This window comes from Marmota marmota, unplaced genomic scaffold (assembly GCF_001458135.2).
Source record: "Marmota marmota marmota unplaced genomic scaffold, marMar, whole genome shotgun sequence".
In the NCBI taxonomy this organism is placed as follows: domain Eukaryota; kingdom Metazoa; phylum Chordata; class Mammalia; order Rodentia; family Sciuridae; genus Marmota; species Marmota marmota.
The window spans coordinates 26,532,375-26,552,109 of NW_026000019.1; the positions used below are offsets into that span (position 1 = coordinate 26,532,375).

General features: G+C 42.6%; 1 protein-coding gene across 5 annotated transcripts in view; it reads right to left on the reverse strand.

Moving 5' to 3' along the window:
* Nucleotides 1-19,735, reverse strand: part of LOC107147452 (carboxyl-terminal PDZ ligand of neuronal nitric oxide synthase protein) — a 323,970-nt gene that overhangs the window by 245,547 nt on the left and 58,688 nt on the right. For all 5 annotated transcript variants that reach the window (XM_048810127.1, XM_048810129.1, XM_048810126.1 and 2 more), the window contains exon 2: nt 622-693. In XM_048810127.1, coding sequence (XP_048666084.1) covers nt 622-693 — 72 coding nt within the window. The remainder of the gene's footprint in view (nt 1-621; nt 694-19,735) is intronic.

A 19,735-nucleotide genomic window follows, 5' to 3' on the forward strand; every position in this document is an offset into this window, starting at 1 on the left:
TCTAAGGTAATTTCTCCTGTTCCAGTGCAGAGCACATAGATAACTTTCCTTCATGGTGGACAGAAGACAATTTGCTTCTCATTTAATCTCTGCTCTGTGTACCAGAGGCGGAAAGCTATAAGTTGGAATTTACACCAAATTCTTCAAATAGAGTACACAAAATGGCAGAAGAGAATGCACACAGAGCAGGCACCAAGGAAATTTGATTGAAATCTCAGTTATTCTTAAAAAGTCAAGCAAATCTCATATTCTACGCCACATAAACTACCTTTTTTCAAAAAACATTTTGAATCAATTACCAGCTAATTACTTTCCCTAAAATCTTTCAATACGAGCAACACTTGACCATCTCTCGTTGTCTGATCAATCACCACTGTGTATCACAGCGTGCAGGCCACACCAGGGAAGATGGTACCTCTCAGCCAGCACATCCATCCATTTTAACCTTAGCCTTTTATCAGGACCTAATTCAGAATCACTTCCTGGATGATATAGGAAAAGGGGTCTGGGGCCTGCAAAGTGTGTTGTCATCCAATCTGGCACTTCCAGCACCATCTGAAATGAACAGAAGCTAAGGTGCTTGAATTCTAGCTCCTCACATCACCACCACCAACCACTCACCCTTATTCGTCTCATGGCAGCCACGATCTCCACCCTGCTGTTGGGTCTCGGCACATCTAGGCTTCCTACGTACTGTGGGGAAGAAGCAAACACACAGTGAGAAGAGGAAGAGCAAGTGTCCCTAACAACAGAATGTTAGTGATGGACAGCCCTTTGGAAGTCACCCAGCTCATCTCGCCGGTTTACAGATGAGAAAATTAAAAGCCAAAGGGGTGTTTTGTTTGGGGGAACTTTTTTTTTTCCAATACTGGGGATTGAACCCAGGGGTGCTCTACCTCTGAGCTACCTCCTCAGCCATTTTTTTTTTAATTTTTTATTGTTGGCTGTTCAAAACATTACATAGTTCTTGATATATCATATTTCACACTTTGATTCAAGTGGGTTATGAGCTCCCATTTTTACCCCATATACAGATTGCAGAAGCACATCAGTTACACATCCATTGATTTACATATTGCCATACTAGTGTCTGTTGTGTTCTGCTGCCTTTCCTATCCTCTACTATCCCCCTNAGACAGGGTTGTCCAGGATGGCTTAAAACTTGCAATCTTCCTGGCTCAGCCTCCCAAGTAGCTGGAATTTCAGCTGTGCATCACCACACCTGACTTTAATAGTTTTTATTAAAATATTTAACCTGATTATACTTTTATTTTTAAAACCAAATTACAGGGCTGGGATGTAGCTCAGTGGCAAAGCATCTGCCTTGAATTCGCAAAGCCCTGAGTTAGACCCCCAGTTCAAAAAAAAAAAGAACCCCACCAAAACCAAATTACATATACAAGTACTTTCTTGCCATAAACAATTCAAATAAGTAACATAAATATGCAGAGCAAATGAGTAAAGTTCCCCCTCCCAATAGTTATTGATGTACCTCACTCTTTGTATATGAAGAACATAGATTCATAGAAACAAGGGAGATTTATTCTATGTAAAAAGGTTCACATTACACTGTTCTCCAAAATGTTTTTTCTGTTTTTACTTTTAGTATAACCTGGGCATCTGTCTACACCACTGCATACAGGTCAATCTCATGCATGTAATAGTTTCCCTACTGATGAGCCCTTAAGGCAATGCTACTGTGCTTCCATGATGTCACCTTTTCTACACCTCTTTGAGCTCATCCAAGTAGCTCTTTAGGCTGAATTCCTAGAAGTGAGATTGCTGGATTAAAAGTATAGATAATCTCTAGATATCACTCCTTATAAGGATGAAACAAAAAAGAGGACAATCCAACACATAGACACATATGAAGCATATAGATTCATTGAGATTTGCTTTTCTTGTTTATCTCAAAATAAAATAAAAAGGCTGGGAATGTAGTTCAGGGATAGAGCTGCCCTGAATTCAATCCCTAGTACTGCCAAGAAAAAAATAGGAGGGCCATGTGTGCAGGAAAGTTACTTCCTGTAATTTTGGAAAAATAAAGTTTTTTCCCCACATTTGGAGCTAAGACCTGGTGCCAGTAAGGAGAGTTTCAAAAACTAAATACTGCAAAGGGATTTCCCCTAGTATTGATCAGTGGTTTGTGCTGATACGGTAAAGAACATGATTCTGAGCAGCCAGTGAGCTGGCCGGTAAGCAGCATGCCCCCGGGGACAGCAGCACCATGGCACACAGAGAGCGACACATTTATTGATACAGGACCTTACAATTCACCAGGGTTAAGACAGCCCCTAGATCCAATGGTGTGGTCTGATTTAACTATGATTGGCATGTCTCCCCGCTGTGCTCTGCTGGGGCCACGTGGTCTGTCAATATGTCAATGACCCACACAGCCAGGAATGACGTGAGGCCCTGGTTTGTGATTGCCCAACTTCAAAGGTCCAGAGGGCAGTTTCCACACTCCTTCTCTGGAATGCCACATGGCTGATCTCTCCTGCCCTGAACTCTGTATAATCAGGAACATGGGCCTTTAGGGGCTTGTGTCCCCCTCCACCATCACATGAGGATCAGGACCTCAGGGCTGAGCAAGGTCATCTGTTATGGAGGAGCATGGGAGATAGTACCATCCTCCCACACTGATCCCTGCTATCCCAGGAAAGAAGATACTGCCCAGTGAGATCCACCACTGAGCCTGAACACAAACACCCACAGGGGACCCATTCCCTCCCTCTGCTCCCACCCAAACCCATCTCTCCCTCCTCAGGGAGGGCGCTGCTAGACAGGGAAAGCTGAAGCAGTCAGGATACAGGGGAGACAGACTTCTGGGTTTCCTCACAAGGGGACAGAATTCTGTGTGTGAAGGACTCACACTAAAGATGCCTAACATCTTCGCTAGACAAGTGCCTCTCTCACTCCATCAGCCTCCACCCAAGCTGGTACATGAGCACACACACCACACACCTCCACACACACTTGCTGTAATATGCTCACACATCTCCCAAGCCACCCACTCACCTCACACTGCACACCCACTAATACATCACACTCACTCTTCTTCCTTCCTTTCCAATTGTATAGATAATCACGAATCTTCCCTTCTGAGAATGTGTATGAAGCAGATAACCTACCTCCACTCAAGTGCACATTAAGATCATCCAAAGAGACTAAAAGAACATACAATCTAGGAATCATGTTTACACCTCCTAGACAAAAGCTAAAAATCCATTAATAACATGAATCAAGCCAGGTGCAGTGGTGCACAGACACCCGGAATCCCAGTGACTCAGGAAGCTGAGGCAGGAAGATCACAAGTTCAAGGCCAGCTTCAGCAACTTAGTGAGACCCTCCACAATTTAGTGAGTCTGTCTCAAGATAAAAATAAAAAGGGCTGGGAATGTGGCTCAGTGGTAAAGCAGCCCTGGGTTCAATCCCTATTACCAAAATAATAATAATAGCATGAATCAAAAAGAGAATGACATGCAAGTTTAGCAAGAAAGGGTTAGAAAGCCAACTTCTCAGGGCAAAACCCAGAGGGTATGATAAGTGAGTACACCTTTCTTTATGTGTATGACATTGTAACCAAGAGTATCTAGTAACTAGCCATTACATCCACAGCTAATGTTAGTCTGTCCCCAATCCTCTATCTTTAAACCGATGGGCACTCTACCAATGACCTACATCCTTATCCTTTTTTATTTTTTTATTTTGATACAGGTCTTGCTAAATTGCTGAAGCTGGCCTCCAACTTGCAATCCTCCTACCTCAGCCTCCTAAGTAGCTAGGATTACAGGGATGCCCATCACACTCAATCCTAAGCCTCTGTCTTGAGCAAAATTTGAGTGACACTCTGAAATCAGACCCACTTGCTGGAGGGAAATCCTTAAGATCACTCAACTTTGGTGATCAATATCACCACCATTTCTGTGGTAAACTAAACCTGTGAGAGTAGCCTCCCTCTCTAGGTTGGAAAGTTGTTCCTGGGACTAAACCTCATCCTCCAGCTGAGCTAACAACCTTCAGAAATGGAGGTTTCTGTCACTGCCTCCAGGGATCAGGCAAAATCAACTCCCTGCCTTCAGCCAAAAGCTGATGCTCCATGGCAAGCTTCACTCAAACAGGGCCCTTCCTTTCTCTCCCTCTTCTTCAGACTAAGGTGAGTTGGACCAATCATCTCCCACATCATGCTCCTCTCCTAGCTTCCTTGCCCTGATTATCAGCCCCCAGGAATTCCAGGAATCGTGATCCTCCTGCCTCAGCCTCTCTAGTCACTGGGATTACAATTGCAATGGTCCCCTGCAATGGTCCTATTCTGTGTATCAAGCCTAAAAGCTGGGTATCATCTTTGAAAGGTTGTTCCCTTAACCACCAGTTTATCAGTGACTGAGGCTGTTAATTCTCTCCCCCTTCACCTCTCTGTCTGCACTGCCACACCAGATCCCAGAAAACCTTACTCTCTCACTTCATCTGCACAATGGTCTCCTCTCAGGCTTCTCCTCTGCCTCTAAGACCCTCCCCACAAGGCTTCCAGAAGGATCTCTTTAAAATGCAGATTAGATCCTTTTACTGCCTTGCTTAAGAATCTCCCATGCTTGCTTCCATCTGCTGAGGATGACAATCAAAATCCTCAGCACCGCCTACACAGTGTGCATGCTCTCACATTAGTGGCCTCTCCAATTAGTTTAAAGTTCCTTGCTGGTGAGGTAGCTCAGTGGTAGATCTCTTGACTAGAATATGTGAACCCCAGATTCAATCCCCAGTCTAGGAGGTAGGGGGACAGAAAATGCTCAAAACAGACTTTATATCCTCACATTGCAGGGTTTCTATACATACTCTTATCTGTGCCTGTGCCATAACACTCCTCTTCTACCCTCTCTCTTCTCCAGTTCTTCTTAATCTCCACCTCCCCGTCCGAACTCCCAGGGAATGTGATGCCCATGCTGAGGGCTTCATAACTTGCTACGATTCTCCTCTATAGCACCAACATTTGGTAAATACATGCATTCATCACTGGTTTGACACAGACCCAGGCACAAAGGAGATGCTCAAAATATGTTTGACTAATAGGAATCCTCCAAGAAATGCACTTGGGAGAATCTCTACTCTGAGAAGGGGCAAAAGGAGAGGGTTGAGCCTTGGACTCTGCCTGGTCTTGGGGCACTGGCGTCCTCAGCCTGCTTTTCCCAGTCAGACCCCCCCCCCCCCATAATCCTGTTTTGATTTTATAAATGTGCCTGACTTTTATTCAGGTACTTGAACTGGATCTAAGCCAGGCATTCTTATACCTGCAATACATAGGCAATTCCTGGTTTACCAAGAGATAGTAGTAAATGAAACCTTTCTATTGGTGGGCTTTTTAATCACCTGGCATTCTGTAAAACATCTGTAGCTGTGTCTGTGTTCCAGGAATCTCTGCTGTGAGAAATCAGACAGAGCCTCTATTCAGAATATCTACCACAGAGTTGAAGGTGGCGGGCAGAATAAAGGAATTTTCAAAATATCAGAGTCTACTACTACTTTTTCCCTAATACCCAGAAAGAAAAAACATTATAAGATGCAAATTGTATGGGGAGTCAAGATGTGATATTATGTGTATCTGCTTTATTTGTGGTTTCATTTTCTAGATAAGCATGAATTAACTGCATATAAAATTAACCAAAGGGCCTCAAATATTTTTAAAAGTTTGTAGACAACCTCAGTCTCAGTACTAGGTACATATCTCATGAAGTGAGTTCATTTCTTGTTTCCTTATCGTTTTCTGGAGATGAACTTTTGAAGACAATGATAAACTGAACTGTAGGGCCTTCTGGTATGTGAATCACAACACAAAAAGCAGAAAGACAAAACAGCTTGATGCAGTCACCAATATAACACAACCACCCAGACTTCTATGACTTTCTGCCATCATATTTCTATGGGAACTCCTTTATTTACAATGCTTCTATCAGGTGTTTCCAGAGAGGAGGTAAAAATCTGGATAGCAACCAAAGATAAACACATCAAATGATCCAGCTTCTGATAAGACTAGAGTAGCTGGTATCAGATTAAACCTCTCACAAATAACAAATATAAACTATGAACAAGAATGTACAATACAAACCAGCTGTGGTAGTGCACACCTATAATCCCAGTGACTCTGAAGACTGAGTCAGGACAATCTCAAAATCAAAGCCAGCCTCAGCAACTTAGTGAGATGCTGACTCAAAATTTAAAAAGAAAATGAAAAATTGAAAAGAATTGGGGATGTGGCTCAGTGGTAGAGTAATAATTCTGAATGCCTTAGAGACCCAAAGTAGGCAGAGTTTGTCAGGTAATCAACTAGAATGAAGGGAAGTGCCCTAGGCAAAAGATAACACAGTCCCACAGGGACAGTAGCTTAGCTAGAGTTCTGGCAGAAGAGCTCAGTGTGGCAGCCTAGGGACTTGGATATCAGGGACTGGAACAATCAGAGGAGCTTGAAAGCAGATAACTCCTATACAGGAAGGATCTATACAGCGAGGAGCCCCAATATCTGTGAAAACCCCAGCCAGTTTCTTGGAGACCCTGAATTACACCTGTCCACAGAGATTTCCAAGGGGCCCAATAGAAGAGCACATCTAGAAGAACAAGGAGACTGAGTGAGGATCTCAACTGCTACCCACCTCAGGGAAGACAGGTCTAGGATTTAAGTACAGCCAAGTCAACTGCCTTTGAGAACAAGCAAATACTCTTCAGAAGGGGACAGCCGAATGTTCTGCTGTGGCTTTGTTAAAACTGACTGGCCAATGCTGGCAGGACCACAGAGAAGACAGAGCCCCATAAATGGGCATAATGTGAAGGTCCACAGGGCTGCTGCATTCCCAGCTCTCATCTCCTCTCTGAAAACTGCTTAGTTCTATAGCTTCAGCCCACGGCATCTGCCACATAAGACACAAGTGCAACCTCCTCCCCTTACTGAGGACAGGAGTTTAAAGCAGTTAGCCAAAGGCAAAGAAGCCTCCAGATCCCTTCCAAGCTCCCAGTTTCTGAACCAGGACTATCCCCCAACCTCCTGCATTCTCCTAACTATCTCCCTTAGGAATCCCAAACTGGATCTGCTTTCTTCTCTGTACTCTGCTCACCTCCTCATATTCCTCTGGTCTCCTCTACCTCCTCATCTTCCTGTGGTCTCCTGGCCACATTCTCTCCCCAATACACACACAAGCATAAAGAAATCTGACAGCCTGCTTGTGTCTAGAAATTACCAGTTGTGATATGTCCATCTCAGTGAGTCCCTTAACCTATCGGGTCATGAGACCTTCCAGATCCTTAGAATCACAGGCATAGAGGACTTCAAATGCAAAATAGGAATCATGTTGAAAGTTATTTACAGAAGAAGGGTTAAAGAACAATCTGTGAAAAGTATTTAGCACAGCTGGGTATCCTGACAGGACTAATGAGCATTCACTACTATGATCCCATCCACAGCCACTCTTTTTGACCTGACTCTGTTGTTTTCTTCCTAGCACTTAACATGCTCTGCCAGAGTGAGGTCTGACTGTCTTCCCCTATAGAGTGGGAGCCCCTAAAGAGTTGCCCTCTTATTCAGTATTCCTCACTATTAGAACAGGGCCTGGGAGAGGAGGACTCGAGTATCTGCTAAATCAGTGAAGAGGAACCACAGCCCATAGGAGTTAAGTGCCCTGCCCAAGGACACGTCAGTTCACGGCAGAACCTGGACTGAGAGACCTACTTGGACTCTAGGCCAGTGCTCTTGCTCCAAAGGGAAAGTTGTTCCCTTCCGTAGAAATGCTCTGTACACAGCCAAGGGTCCTGCTAAGCAGGATTATGAATGTGACCTGGGTGAAAGTTCTCGCCTCATTTAGCATGAAACAAAGCAGCATTAACCGCAGTGGCAGGAGCAGCCCCAGATTCCAGGGCACATACTCAGCAAATGACCTTCTACTGAATGCTGGGGGGAGGGGAGGAGAAAGAGAAAAGTTGCCTTGGGATGTCCCACCCCCACTTCTGAGGCCTGATTTGTGCTCTCCAGGTGCTAAGGTTCAAGGAAATAGGGTAGGGACAGGAAACACCCTTATGGTCATTTGACAGCGTCTTTATCCAATGTAATCCAGACAGAAGCCCCAGTATGGATTCCTTGCCCCACTCTCCCTTGCTCACACATACACACACCCAGAAAAGCTTCCAAAATGCTTGAAATGCAGCTGCACACCACATCTTTATTTATTTGTAGCCTATTTCTTCCTCTCTCTCCCAGCCCCTCTGAAAAAGGAAGTACTATTTGAAGGCCATCTGATGCGACTGTGTCACTACTGATCAGCAGCTCAGCAGGGCCGATGAATGTGCCAGAGATCACGCAGAATCCTTCCTGCTCCTCAACATTAAGGGGCTGGGTGCAAAACAATTTTGGCGACTTGTCTTTATGCTAATGTCATGCGATTTTCTAAAAGGGACAGAGGGTAGGATGGAACCATCCAAGGTGCCCATGGGGAGACTGTCTTTTGGTTCTTTTGGTCTCCATTAGCAAAGGCTTAGATGGGTTGGTCTGATTACTATTCTTTATTATGGGGATCTGAGGGATACAGTGAAGGGGGAGGGAACAGTAAGACAGAGAAACTGTTCTGGCCTTTCAACTCTCAGCTGCTGACAGAAAGCTTGGGCTCCATGATAAAAATCTCTGGCTGGTGTCACAGAGGCAGGTGTGGAGCGAAGCCAGGACGGCATCCTGGACAGGCAGCACTTTTTGCTGGCCCACCTGGGACGCTTCCTCAGCAAGCAAGTTATTCATCCTATGGGGAAAAAAGGAAAGGGAGAAAGTCCAAGGTGTGCTGAAGAGGAACACTCACAAAAGCTGAAGAACAATGAAATCACCTGTAAAACGGCTAGGTAAACCAGGACCGGAGACGTGAACAAAGAACACTATGAAATCAATAGGGTGTTCAGACGAATGGCATGGCTTAAGTGACCTAAAATGTCATGTCATCTAACCTTTCATTGAGACTGAGGCTCAGAAAGAATGGAGACATAACTTGAGAGTGGCAGAATCAGAACCAGGGTGAGTCTCTCTCCCCTACACTGTCAAAGTCATACCCCAACAGGAAACAAGCAGTCAGGATGAACACGGGCCAAGCCCATGAAGGCCAGGTTCACTGCACTGAACTCAACTTGAGCTGCATGAGGATGCCTGTGCACAGATGCCCAAATAGTAGCAAATTCAAAAACAAACCAATGAAAAGATGCAGGGTCCTGAGATTTGCAGGAGAAGACAAGCAATCCTACTTTGGTTCATTCAAAAGTCTTTGGAAAAGAAATCAATTGTGTTCATTAATGAAAATGGAGCGATGACAGTGAAAGAGGGAAAAATAACCCCACTATTGGAGAGGAAAAAGGAACTAGAGCAAGCCTCCAGTGGAGGGGGATCTCTTATTCTTCACACAAAGAATAAAGGAGTTGCCGAGTACAGAGGTTCACACCTGTAATCTCAGCAACTCAGGAGGCTGAGGCAGGAGGATCACAAGTTCCAGGACAGCCTGGGCAACTTAGTGAGGCCGTGTCTGAAAAAATTTTAGGAAAAGTTGGGGATGTAACTCAGTAGTAGAGCACCCCTGGGTTCAATCCCCAGTACCACCCCAAATAAAAGTCTTCCTAAAATAAATAAACACTGCCCTGACAATTGGGACTCCATAAGCCAGAATTTAATGTATTTGCTCAGGATTCAGAAAAATCATTATATATTACATCCTTTAATATATGAACTAAAATCAGTGATAATTCAGAATTAAAATTAAGGATATAATTCTATTTATTAAAGAATAAAATACTTAGGAAGAAGTTTAACAGAAGACTTTTCACTGAAAAATTATAAAACATAATTGAAAAAAGTTCAAGAAGATATAAATCAGTAGAAAGACATCCCATGTTCATAAACTAGGAAATTTAAACTGTAAAATGCAATACTTTCCACACAGATCTACAGATTCGTCATAATCCCCATTAAAATCTCTCCTGCCTTTCTTGCAGAAATTGGCAAGCCAATTCAAAATTTTATGTGAAAAAGATAAGGGACCTAGAACAGCAAAAACAATCTTGAAAAATAACAAGGGTGGACAATTCAGACTTCCTAACTTCCAAAACTTACTGCATAATTTAATCAAATAGTGTGGTACTTGAACAAAGCTAGACATATAGATTAATAGAATAAAATTGAGAGTCTAGAAATAAGCCCTTACATTTATTATCAATTGATTTTTGACAAGAGTACCAAGACTATTCATCAGGGAAAGAATGGCCTTTCCAACATTGGTACTTGGGACAACTGAATAGCTACATGTAAAAGAATGAAACTGGACTTCTACCTCATACCCATATACCAAAACTAACTCAAAATGTATCATACACCTAAATATAAAACTCTTAGAAGAAAACACAGTACTTTAGCTTAAGAAATGGTTTCCTACATATGATACTAAAAGCACAAATGACAGAAGAAGAAAACAGACAAATTAAACTTCACCAAAATTAAAAACACTTGTGCTTCAAAGGAGTTCTTTAAGAAAGTAGAAAGACCTTGGGCACCATGGCACATGCCTGCAATCCTTGGGAAGCTGAGGCAGGAGGACTGCAAATTCAAGGCCCACCTAAGCAACTTAGTAAGACCCTGTCTCAAAAAACAGGGGCTGGGGGTGTAACTCAATGATACAGCAGCATCCCTCAGTTCCAACTCCAGTAAAACAAAAAACAAAAAACAAAAAAAAAAAAAGAAGAAGAAGAAGAAAAAGGACGAGGAGTAGGAGGACCTGCATCTAGCATATAACTCTTACAATGTAACAATAAAATTATAAGCAACTCAAAAAATGTGGGCAAAGGTTGAATAGACACTTCTCGAAACAGATACACAAATGGCAAGATTTGTGCAAGGTACACAAATGAAAAGATGCTTAACAGCACTGGTCTCTGGTAAATGCAAATCAAAAACATAATGAAATATCATTTCACATCCACTAGGATCCACTAGGATGATTTTTTAATGTATTTTTTAATTATAGGTGGACACAGTACCTCTATTTTATTTTTGTGGTGCTGAGAATCAAACCCAGTGTCTCATACATGCCAGGCAAGTACTCTACCACTAAGCCATAGCCACAGCCCCACTAGGATGATTTTTAAAGATAAAAAATCACAAGTGTTGATAAGAATGTGAAGAAATTGGAATCCTCATACATTGCTGTAGAAAATAGTACAGCTACTTTGGAAAACAGTTTAGCAAATCCTCAAAAGGTTAAAAACACAGAATTGACATATGAACCAGCAATTCTACTCCTAAGTAAATACCCAGGAGAAATAAAGACACACAAAAACTTGCAAACAAATGTTCATAGCATCATTATTCATAATGGCTAAAATCCAAATGTCCATCAATGGACAAATTAGTAAAGAAAATGTTGCAATCAATATAGTACAATGTTATTTGGCAAAAAAAAAAAAAAAGTCAGGAACAAAGTACTGATTGATACATGCTACAACATGGTCTAAGTCTTTTCTGCTGCTATGACAGAATGATTGATTGAAACTAGGAAATTTATAAAGAAAAGAGGTTTGTTTTGGCTCAAAGTTCTGGAGGCATGGAAGTCTAAGAGCATACTAGCAGCAAGTGTCTACACTGCTTTAACTCATGACAGAAAACAGATGGACAATTGAACATGTGCAAAAGAGGCAAAACGTGAGGAGCAGCCTCTCTTTTAAGAACCAGCTCTCAAGGTGATTAATCTAATCCCACAAGAACTGTATTAATCCCTCTTAATAGCACTATCACCTCTCAATATCATTGCATGGAATTAAGGTTTCAACCTTTGAATATTTGCCAGACATATTCAAGCCATAGCAAATATAGATAAACCTCCACACCATGCTAAGTGAACGAAGCTAGTCACAAAAGATCTTCTATTAGATGATCCCTTTATTGGAAATGTCCAGAATAGGCAAATCCATAAAACAGAAAGTAGATTACTAGTTGCCAGGAGTTTGGGGGAGTAAGTACTAATAATACAGGTTTTCTTTTGAGGATGATGAAAATGTCCTAAAATTATACAGTCAATGTCACACAATTATGTCATATAATTATAGTCACACAGTTATGTGACTGTACTAAAAACCACCGGACGAGATCACTTAAAAGGGTAAATGTGCTGGGTGTTGTGGCACACACCTGTAATCCCAGCAACTTCAGAGGCTGAGGCAGGACAGCATTCGCAATTTAGCAAGATTCTGTCTCAAAATAAAAAATAAAAAATGGCTGGTGGTGTAGCTCAGTGACCCTGGATTCAATCCCCAATGCCAAAAGGGGGAGGAGGGCAAATTAAATGTTCACATAAGAATGTCCCCTCTTTCAGTTTGCTGCAGACTATAATATACAACTATAACCAAATTAGGTTTTGCATGAGACTCTGAAGGGCTCTCTTTCAAAGCAAGGCTACAAGTCTCCATTCATTTTGGCTGCTCAAGTATCTCTTATCTGCCTTTCTGCATTGCTGACTGTCACTTGGGTGTTTTGAGTTTGCCAGGTACATAGTTCCTGGCAGGGAAAAAAAAATGAACTATAATTATACTGAATTTTAGCTCTTCTAGAAGATATTTTTTTCCTCTTCCTAAGAACATGATTTCTTCCATATTATAAGACTATTGCAATTCCATTTCATAATCCTACTTCCAATGCAGCAAAATAGGACAGAAGCTCACAAATGAAACTATTTCTGCAGCATGCTGAAGCTTCCAGAACAAACAGTCCAACCACCATGCCTTTTCTGGAATTTCGTAGGTAACGAGTTTCACTGAGTGACCCCAAAATACAAATAGCACCAATCTTCTAGGCAGGAGCACATTTTTAAAGACACACCGAGAAAAAGATTTTAAAAATATATTACACATCTTACAACTTAAAAATCCCAAGTATTCAAAGAATGTGACTAAAAGGGAGGGAAAAGAGTCATGTCATGATAAGATTTTAAAAAGGAAGTAGAATTTCAGGGTTGGAAGGAACCTTAAACCATTGTCTATCGCCCTTCCCTTTCCACTTGCATAACTGAAATGTTAATCTCTTTATAAATCCATACCAAGGCATTAACTAACCTAGGCTTTAGTACTGCCACTGAAGAAGAGATCACTGTCTCAGACAACAGGACTGTCAGAAAGTTCTCCCTTTGTCTCCATAAAGTTTCAGTCTAGCCAGGAACACACCTGTAATCCCAGTGACTTGGAAGCTTGAAGCAGGAGGTTTGCTAGTTCAAGCTGCCTCTGTCACTTAGCAAGATCCTGACTCAAAATAAAATTTTTAAATTTTATGTGTAGCTCAGCAGTAGGGCTCAATCCCCTATAACAAAAAAAAAAAAAAATTCAGTCTACTCTCTCCTCAAATACATAAAGCTATTTCTCATCACCCTGGCACCATGAGCCTTCTCTTTTACAAGTAATATCTCCTCTCATCTTTAACACTCAAAGGATATTATGGACAAGGTTTCACTATTCTCCTCCAAAACATGTCTCCAGGGTAACCAGCTCTGCCAAGCAGGGCTGTGGTAAAGTGAAGAGAAACAAAGTAAATGAGCAGAAGAAAGAAAGTAGAGGGAGGAACTATAGAGATATCTGCCCAAGAAGGCCCACTGCCAAGAGACAGCCCAAGAGGCTGAGCTTCCACCTGGATGCCAACCAAACCCTGAAAGGCAACCCTTTTAAGGACTCAGGGGCAGACAGGAGTCAGTCCACTCTGGCTCAGCCACTCTGCTAAGTGATCTATTTGTTTGTCGGTTTGTCTGATTCTAAATGCTGGGGATGGAACCCAGGGCATTGTGCATATTAGGCAAGTACTCTCTGCCACTTTTTAAAATTTTACTCTTGAGACAGGATCTACCTAAATTGCCCAGGCTGGCTTTGAACTTACCATCCTCCTGCCTCTGCCTCCTGAGTTGGCTGGAGTTAGAAATATGACCGCCATGCCTTCCTGGCTTTTCTAGGTTTGGGGGATCTTTGGTTGGTTGGTTAGTTTGAAGGCTAAAGTTAATAGGCATCTCTGTCTTCAAATATCAACTATACTGACCTGATACTCAGTGCAGGAAACTCTAATGACCAATAATTAGCCTCTGAGGATATTTGGTTTCTGTGATACGCAGTTAAGGGACAAATATATCATCTGGCTGAGTTTTTAAAGTCTTTGTTTTTGTTTGCAGTACTGGGATTGAGTCCAGGGTTACTCTACCACTGAGCTACATCCCTGGCCCTTTTAATTTTGACACAGGGTCTCTCTAAATTGCTGAAGAAGGCCTCAAACTTAGAATCCTCCTGCTTCAATCTCCTTACGGGCTGGAATTACAGGTGTGTGCCACCATGCCTGGCTTGCCATGGTTTTTAAACTGTATGGGATAGGTACAACAGACACTGGTTCCTTTTTCTCAAAGTTGAGTACTGACACACTTCTTATCTCTGCAGAGGCAGAGAAGTGGTTAACAAGACCAGCTAGGGCCAAGTTTGTTTTGGTGGTCTGCCTCTTGCTTTAGTCCCACCCCTCACCTTTCCAGGTACCCTGGATTCAACCATCCCCACCATGTAGTGCTAATCCTCTACACAATTTCCTTTTCCCTTCCTTATCCCCACTAATTGTTCCCTGTCCTGTGTTTAAATCCACAGCCTCCCTCCATTCCACAGAGAAGCTAATTTGACAGACTACTTCACTCTAGGACAACACAGAGAGCTAATATCTGAGGCCTTTTGTTCCTTAACTGCGTGTCACAGAAACCAAATATCCTCAGAGGCTATTCATTGGTCATCAGAGTCTCCTGCACTGAGTAGCAGATCAGTCTAATGTATATTTGAAGACAGAGATGCCTATTAACTTCAGCCTGCAAATTACAGCATGGAAGCATCTATCTATTCTGGCTAAGTGATGCCCCTGCACACAGAATTATAGGGACTAGAATTAAAGACTCTTTCCAGGGAGGTTGTGACGTGTAGCAGGAGAACCTGGGTTTGGGAATCTGGTCTGGACTGAAATCTGAGGCTCAGTTTCTTCTACAACCTGGGAAGAATTTAAGAATATTCTTTAAAGAGTCACTGTAAACATTAAATGAGATAACGTATATAAAAGTGCTTGGTATTTACATCTATCAGCTCCCTGTCTAGGTTAGTTCTCCCTCCTGTGTACTTGGTTCTGCTTCTCAGAGTTGAGTTGGTATCTGCTTGATTCTCACATTAACTGTGTCTCTCCTAACCAATTACTCCAAGGTGTCACTCTTGTCACCACTATATTATAAGCACCTGGTACAAAGCCTGGCCCACCATATAAATGAAAGGACAAACAGTAGCTTTCCCTGTTTTTAAGCCAGAACCTCTAAGATGCTATCTGGTTCTTTTTCTTGCCTTCAGGCAGTTCCACACCTCCCACACAGTAGACTCCATCTTATTACCCAACTTCCCAGGTGACCCACCCAACAGTCCTCATAGCCAAGGAATTAATCATTCTCATTAACATCACCAACATCACAGAGCAGCAAATACTTTTTCTCAGATAAGGCTAAGTAGGTTAGAGGAGGTAGAAAGTGGGAAAAATCATCATGGCAACAATTCTTACAACTAAAAGTGGAAAGGAAGAGGGTAAGACAAGCTAAGAGGATAATCAAGAAAGTCCAGTCAAAGACAAAAGAGCACACCAGGGTGTCCAGTGGAAGGAAGCAGAGATGAGGGGCACACATGCACTGTGATTATAGATTTCCCCTGGAGCAGTGGTACATGCCTGTGATCCCAGCTACTCTGGAGGCTGAGGCAAGAGGATTGCAACTTCAAGGGCAGCCTCAGCAATTTAGCAAGACCCTGTCTCAAAAAAAAAAAAAAATTAAAGGAGGAGTTAGAGACGTAGCTTAGAGCATCCCTGGGTTTAATCACCAGTATGGCAAAAAAGAAAAAAATGAATTTCCCCAGAAGGAAAGAGTCAAGAGACATTAGCACTGAAAGGTTGGTAGTACCAACATCTCTCTGTCCCTCTCTTGGTTTGCAAGGCACAACACTAATGTCTAGTGATCAAGTGTTTTGCTCAAGGTCACTCAGCTCATAAGAGTCAAAGTGAGATTGTAACTCAGGTGTCCTGGCTTCAAAGCCAAGGCTCTAAAAATAAGAGTATGACAGAATCAAATGAAAAAGCCCTGCGGTTCCAATTCCAGCTCTTCCACTTTTTAGCTGCTCTATGAACGTGAGCCAGCTGGTCAACATCCTGTACCCCTGCTTCTTGTCCATGAAATGCAACTCTGCAGGGATGCCATAGGAATTAAATGAGATCAGATCGGAAAAGCATGCAGTATCACATTTGAAATCCATCTTTCTTTATTAAAAAAATTACAGAGCACTTTCTATTTGCCAAAGACAAGGAATCAAGAAGAGACTATTAAAAAAAATTGTGTGTGTGTGTGTGTGTGTAAATAATAAGGAATGCCCTGCTTTGTCCTAGCAAAGAACTAGATTTGGAAATGAATGTCTAGAGGAGCCAGGTAGGGGAAAAGGAATTAGTCCCAGACAGGACAGAAGAGGTTGCAGGCAAAGGTCTTTTCTAGGACACTAAGAAATGCTTTAGAAAATAAAAGAAAGACTGTGCCAAATCTAGCTTAAAGACTAAGCCTCAAACCACACTGCCTGACTCCCATTCTGAGAGATGTCAACAAACCACAGCAAGGGGCCAGGCATGGTGGCACACCCCTATGATCCAAGTTACTCACTACTTGGGAGGCTAAGGTAGGAGGACTAAAAGTTCGAGGCCAGCCTGAGCAACTTAGTGAGACCCTGTCTCAAAATTAAAAATGAAAAGGGTTAGGGATATGGCTCAGTGGTAAAGCATCCCTGGGTTCAATCCCAAGTAGTGGGGGCAGGAGTTGGGGTCAGGAGTATCTTCAGGTACAGTTAGGTTGACTAACCATCTTAGCTTTCCTGACACCATCCTGACTTTAGCACCCAAAAGCCCTCTGTGCCAGTACTAGGCAACCCAGGTTCTGGTTCGTTGATCCAGGTCCTCTCCTCTCTAGCCTGAATAATTTCACTAGCAAGATGGTAAAACACCCCTGACCTAACAGGAGTTCCCATAGGTGCTGCTGGCAGCCTTGCCGGCTAAGTATACACCCTCCCTTAGGCCCAGGTCTTCTCAAAGCCTCTACACTGGAAAAGGAAGGAAGAAACAAGTATAGAGAGAGTAGGATCAGCCCCTTGGGATGACCTGGGCAGGCAGGATCCCAGGTGCTTGGGTTTGAGTGTTTATTTCCCTGAAATCATGTGCTGGGAATTTATGGGCGTTAACAAAATCATATGTCAATGGGAGTTGGAGTTGGGTTCTCAGGGTGCTGATTGGGTTTCGAGGGCTCTGCCCACATGAATGGATTAATGGATTATCATGAGAGTGGCTTTGTTTAAAGAATAAGCTCTCTCTGATTTGTTTGCTGTGTCTCATCATGTGATGGCTATGTCATGTTATCACCCAACAAGAAGGCTCTTACTAGATGTTGAAGAGACGCTGGCACCATGAGTTAAATAAACCACCATTCCTTTATAAATTACCCAACCTTAGGTATTTTGTTATAACAACAAACACAAGGCCTCAGACCCCATTTTACCAGGGACAGGAGGATGCCCTCTGGAAACTGGCACTCAACCATGCCAGCTCTTCCCTCTCTACCCTCTGCCCAGGATGGCAGTGGGGTGGGTGGCAAATGAACAAAGCAAAATGCTACTCAAAATGTAACACAATATTTATTAATAACTACAAAGTAATACCAATGTAACTATTTTTGCACAAATTCCAAGAAGTGTAAATCCCTCACCCATTTCCACAAAGCCTTATCCTCTTGGGCCACTGTGTACACATCTATAAAACTAAACCAAAGGAAAACCACATACCCCATCATCACCACCTCCCCATAGCACAAATAAAGGACAGATGAACTGCAATCTTCTGAGACCTCAAGCAAAAACCACCCAGCTAAGTTCCTCCTGAAAAACTGACCCACAGAAGCTATAAGTAGATTATGGTTGTTTTAAACTGCTAAATTTTGAGGCAATTGGCCACTAATATATAGTGTGTCTGTCTGTGTCCCAGCCCCCTTTTGGTGCTGGAAATTTAACATATTACCTTGCACATGCTAGGCAGGTAGGTACTCTATCACTGAGCTATCTTTCTTGCTTTCAGTTAAGGAGGATGTTGTCTATAGATTCATAAATGGTGTAGGAAGGTGATAAATATAAGCAACCATAAGAGAAATGCACCAGTCTATGTATGTGATAACACAGTAACACTCAATCACATGTGCACGTATAAACACATGTGTACATGAAGGCACAAGAAAGACCTTCCACAGTAGGAAGGAGGCATGAGTTTTTCATTTGTGGGACAGAAGAATGAGGATCAGGCATTTGAATCTAGGGAAGAATGGGCTTAGAAATCAAAAAAAAGGGGGGGGGGCAGGAAAAGGCCCTCTTACACAGACGTTTGAAAAAGGGAAACACAGCTCTAAAGCTTACTTCTAAATGCCTCTGAGTTCCTGGACCACCTCAGCTTTAAAACAAAATGACAACAATAAAAACAACAACACAAAAAAATGGTTAGAAAAAACACACTGTGCCAATCCTATAGCACTCCTAGAAACCATGGTGATGGGTGCCATTAACTCAGATCAATAGATAGAAAAGCTTCCAGAATCACACACCAACCCAAATCCAGTTAAACTGCAAGCAAATGGCAAATCGATAATGTTGCAGAGGTGCAGAGGACAGACAAACAGCTCTGGGGGTGGCAGGAATGGCCCAGAATTTGAATGTTTTATCAATGTGACTGAGGGCTGAAATTGATCACAAGGAGATAAATGGATCAAAAATGTCGGGAAGTGAGTGACCTTGCTGCAAGAGGCTATGTGCAAGTATGAATCATGCTTTGCCTACTAATTTACTCAAGTGGCTGTGTCTATCAATGACAAAGCCAAAGAAGCAAAGGAAAACAGATTCCAAATCTCAGCTCCCATTTTCATCACTAACACCAAGGTCCACTTCAGTTCTGAAGGTAGAATGGAAATTCAAGAACGAGTACCAGATTGACCAGAATCTCAGAAACTTCATGAGCAAATCCAACGTGCTTTACATATGAGTCATTAATTCCTCAGCAACAGACCCAGAGCTACTGTACTCCACCGAACCCTGGGTGGCCTGATGTCATCCACCTCTGCCTAAAATACCATGGCATGCTTGAAAGGGCAGTACTCATCCTGGAAAGGCCAAGAGGTACTTCTCCTGTCTGCTCAAAGGAAGCTCCCTAAATGCTACGGCCAGCTGAGAAGCAATTGAAAAGAAAAAGACACAGACACACACACACACACACACACACACACACACACACACACACCTTGCCAGACATGGTGGTGCTCATCTTAGGAGGCTAAGGCAGGAGAATCATGTCTTTGGGACCAGACCCTGTCTCAAAATTTAAAAAAAGTCTGCGTGTGTAGCTCAGTGGTAGAGGGCCCCAGTGAACACATGTATGGTCACTGGGCTCAATCCCCAGATCTTTGAAGCCACTATCAATTTCTCACAAATCTATCTTACTATGATTCCCCGCCCCAACTTTTCTCCTTGAACTTTGGCCAATACGTTGATATCAAGTTTCCTGTCTGTAAAAGGTAAAAGAAGAGCCATTTACCAATCTCTGTAACTAGAAGAAAAGAAAAAGAACATATCAGGAAAGCAG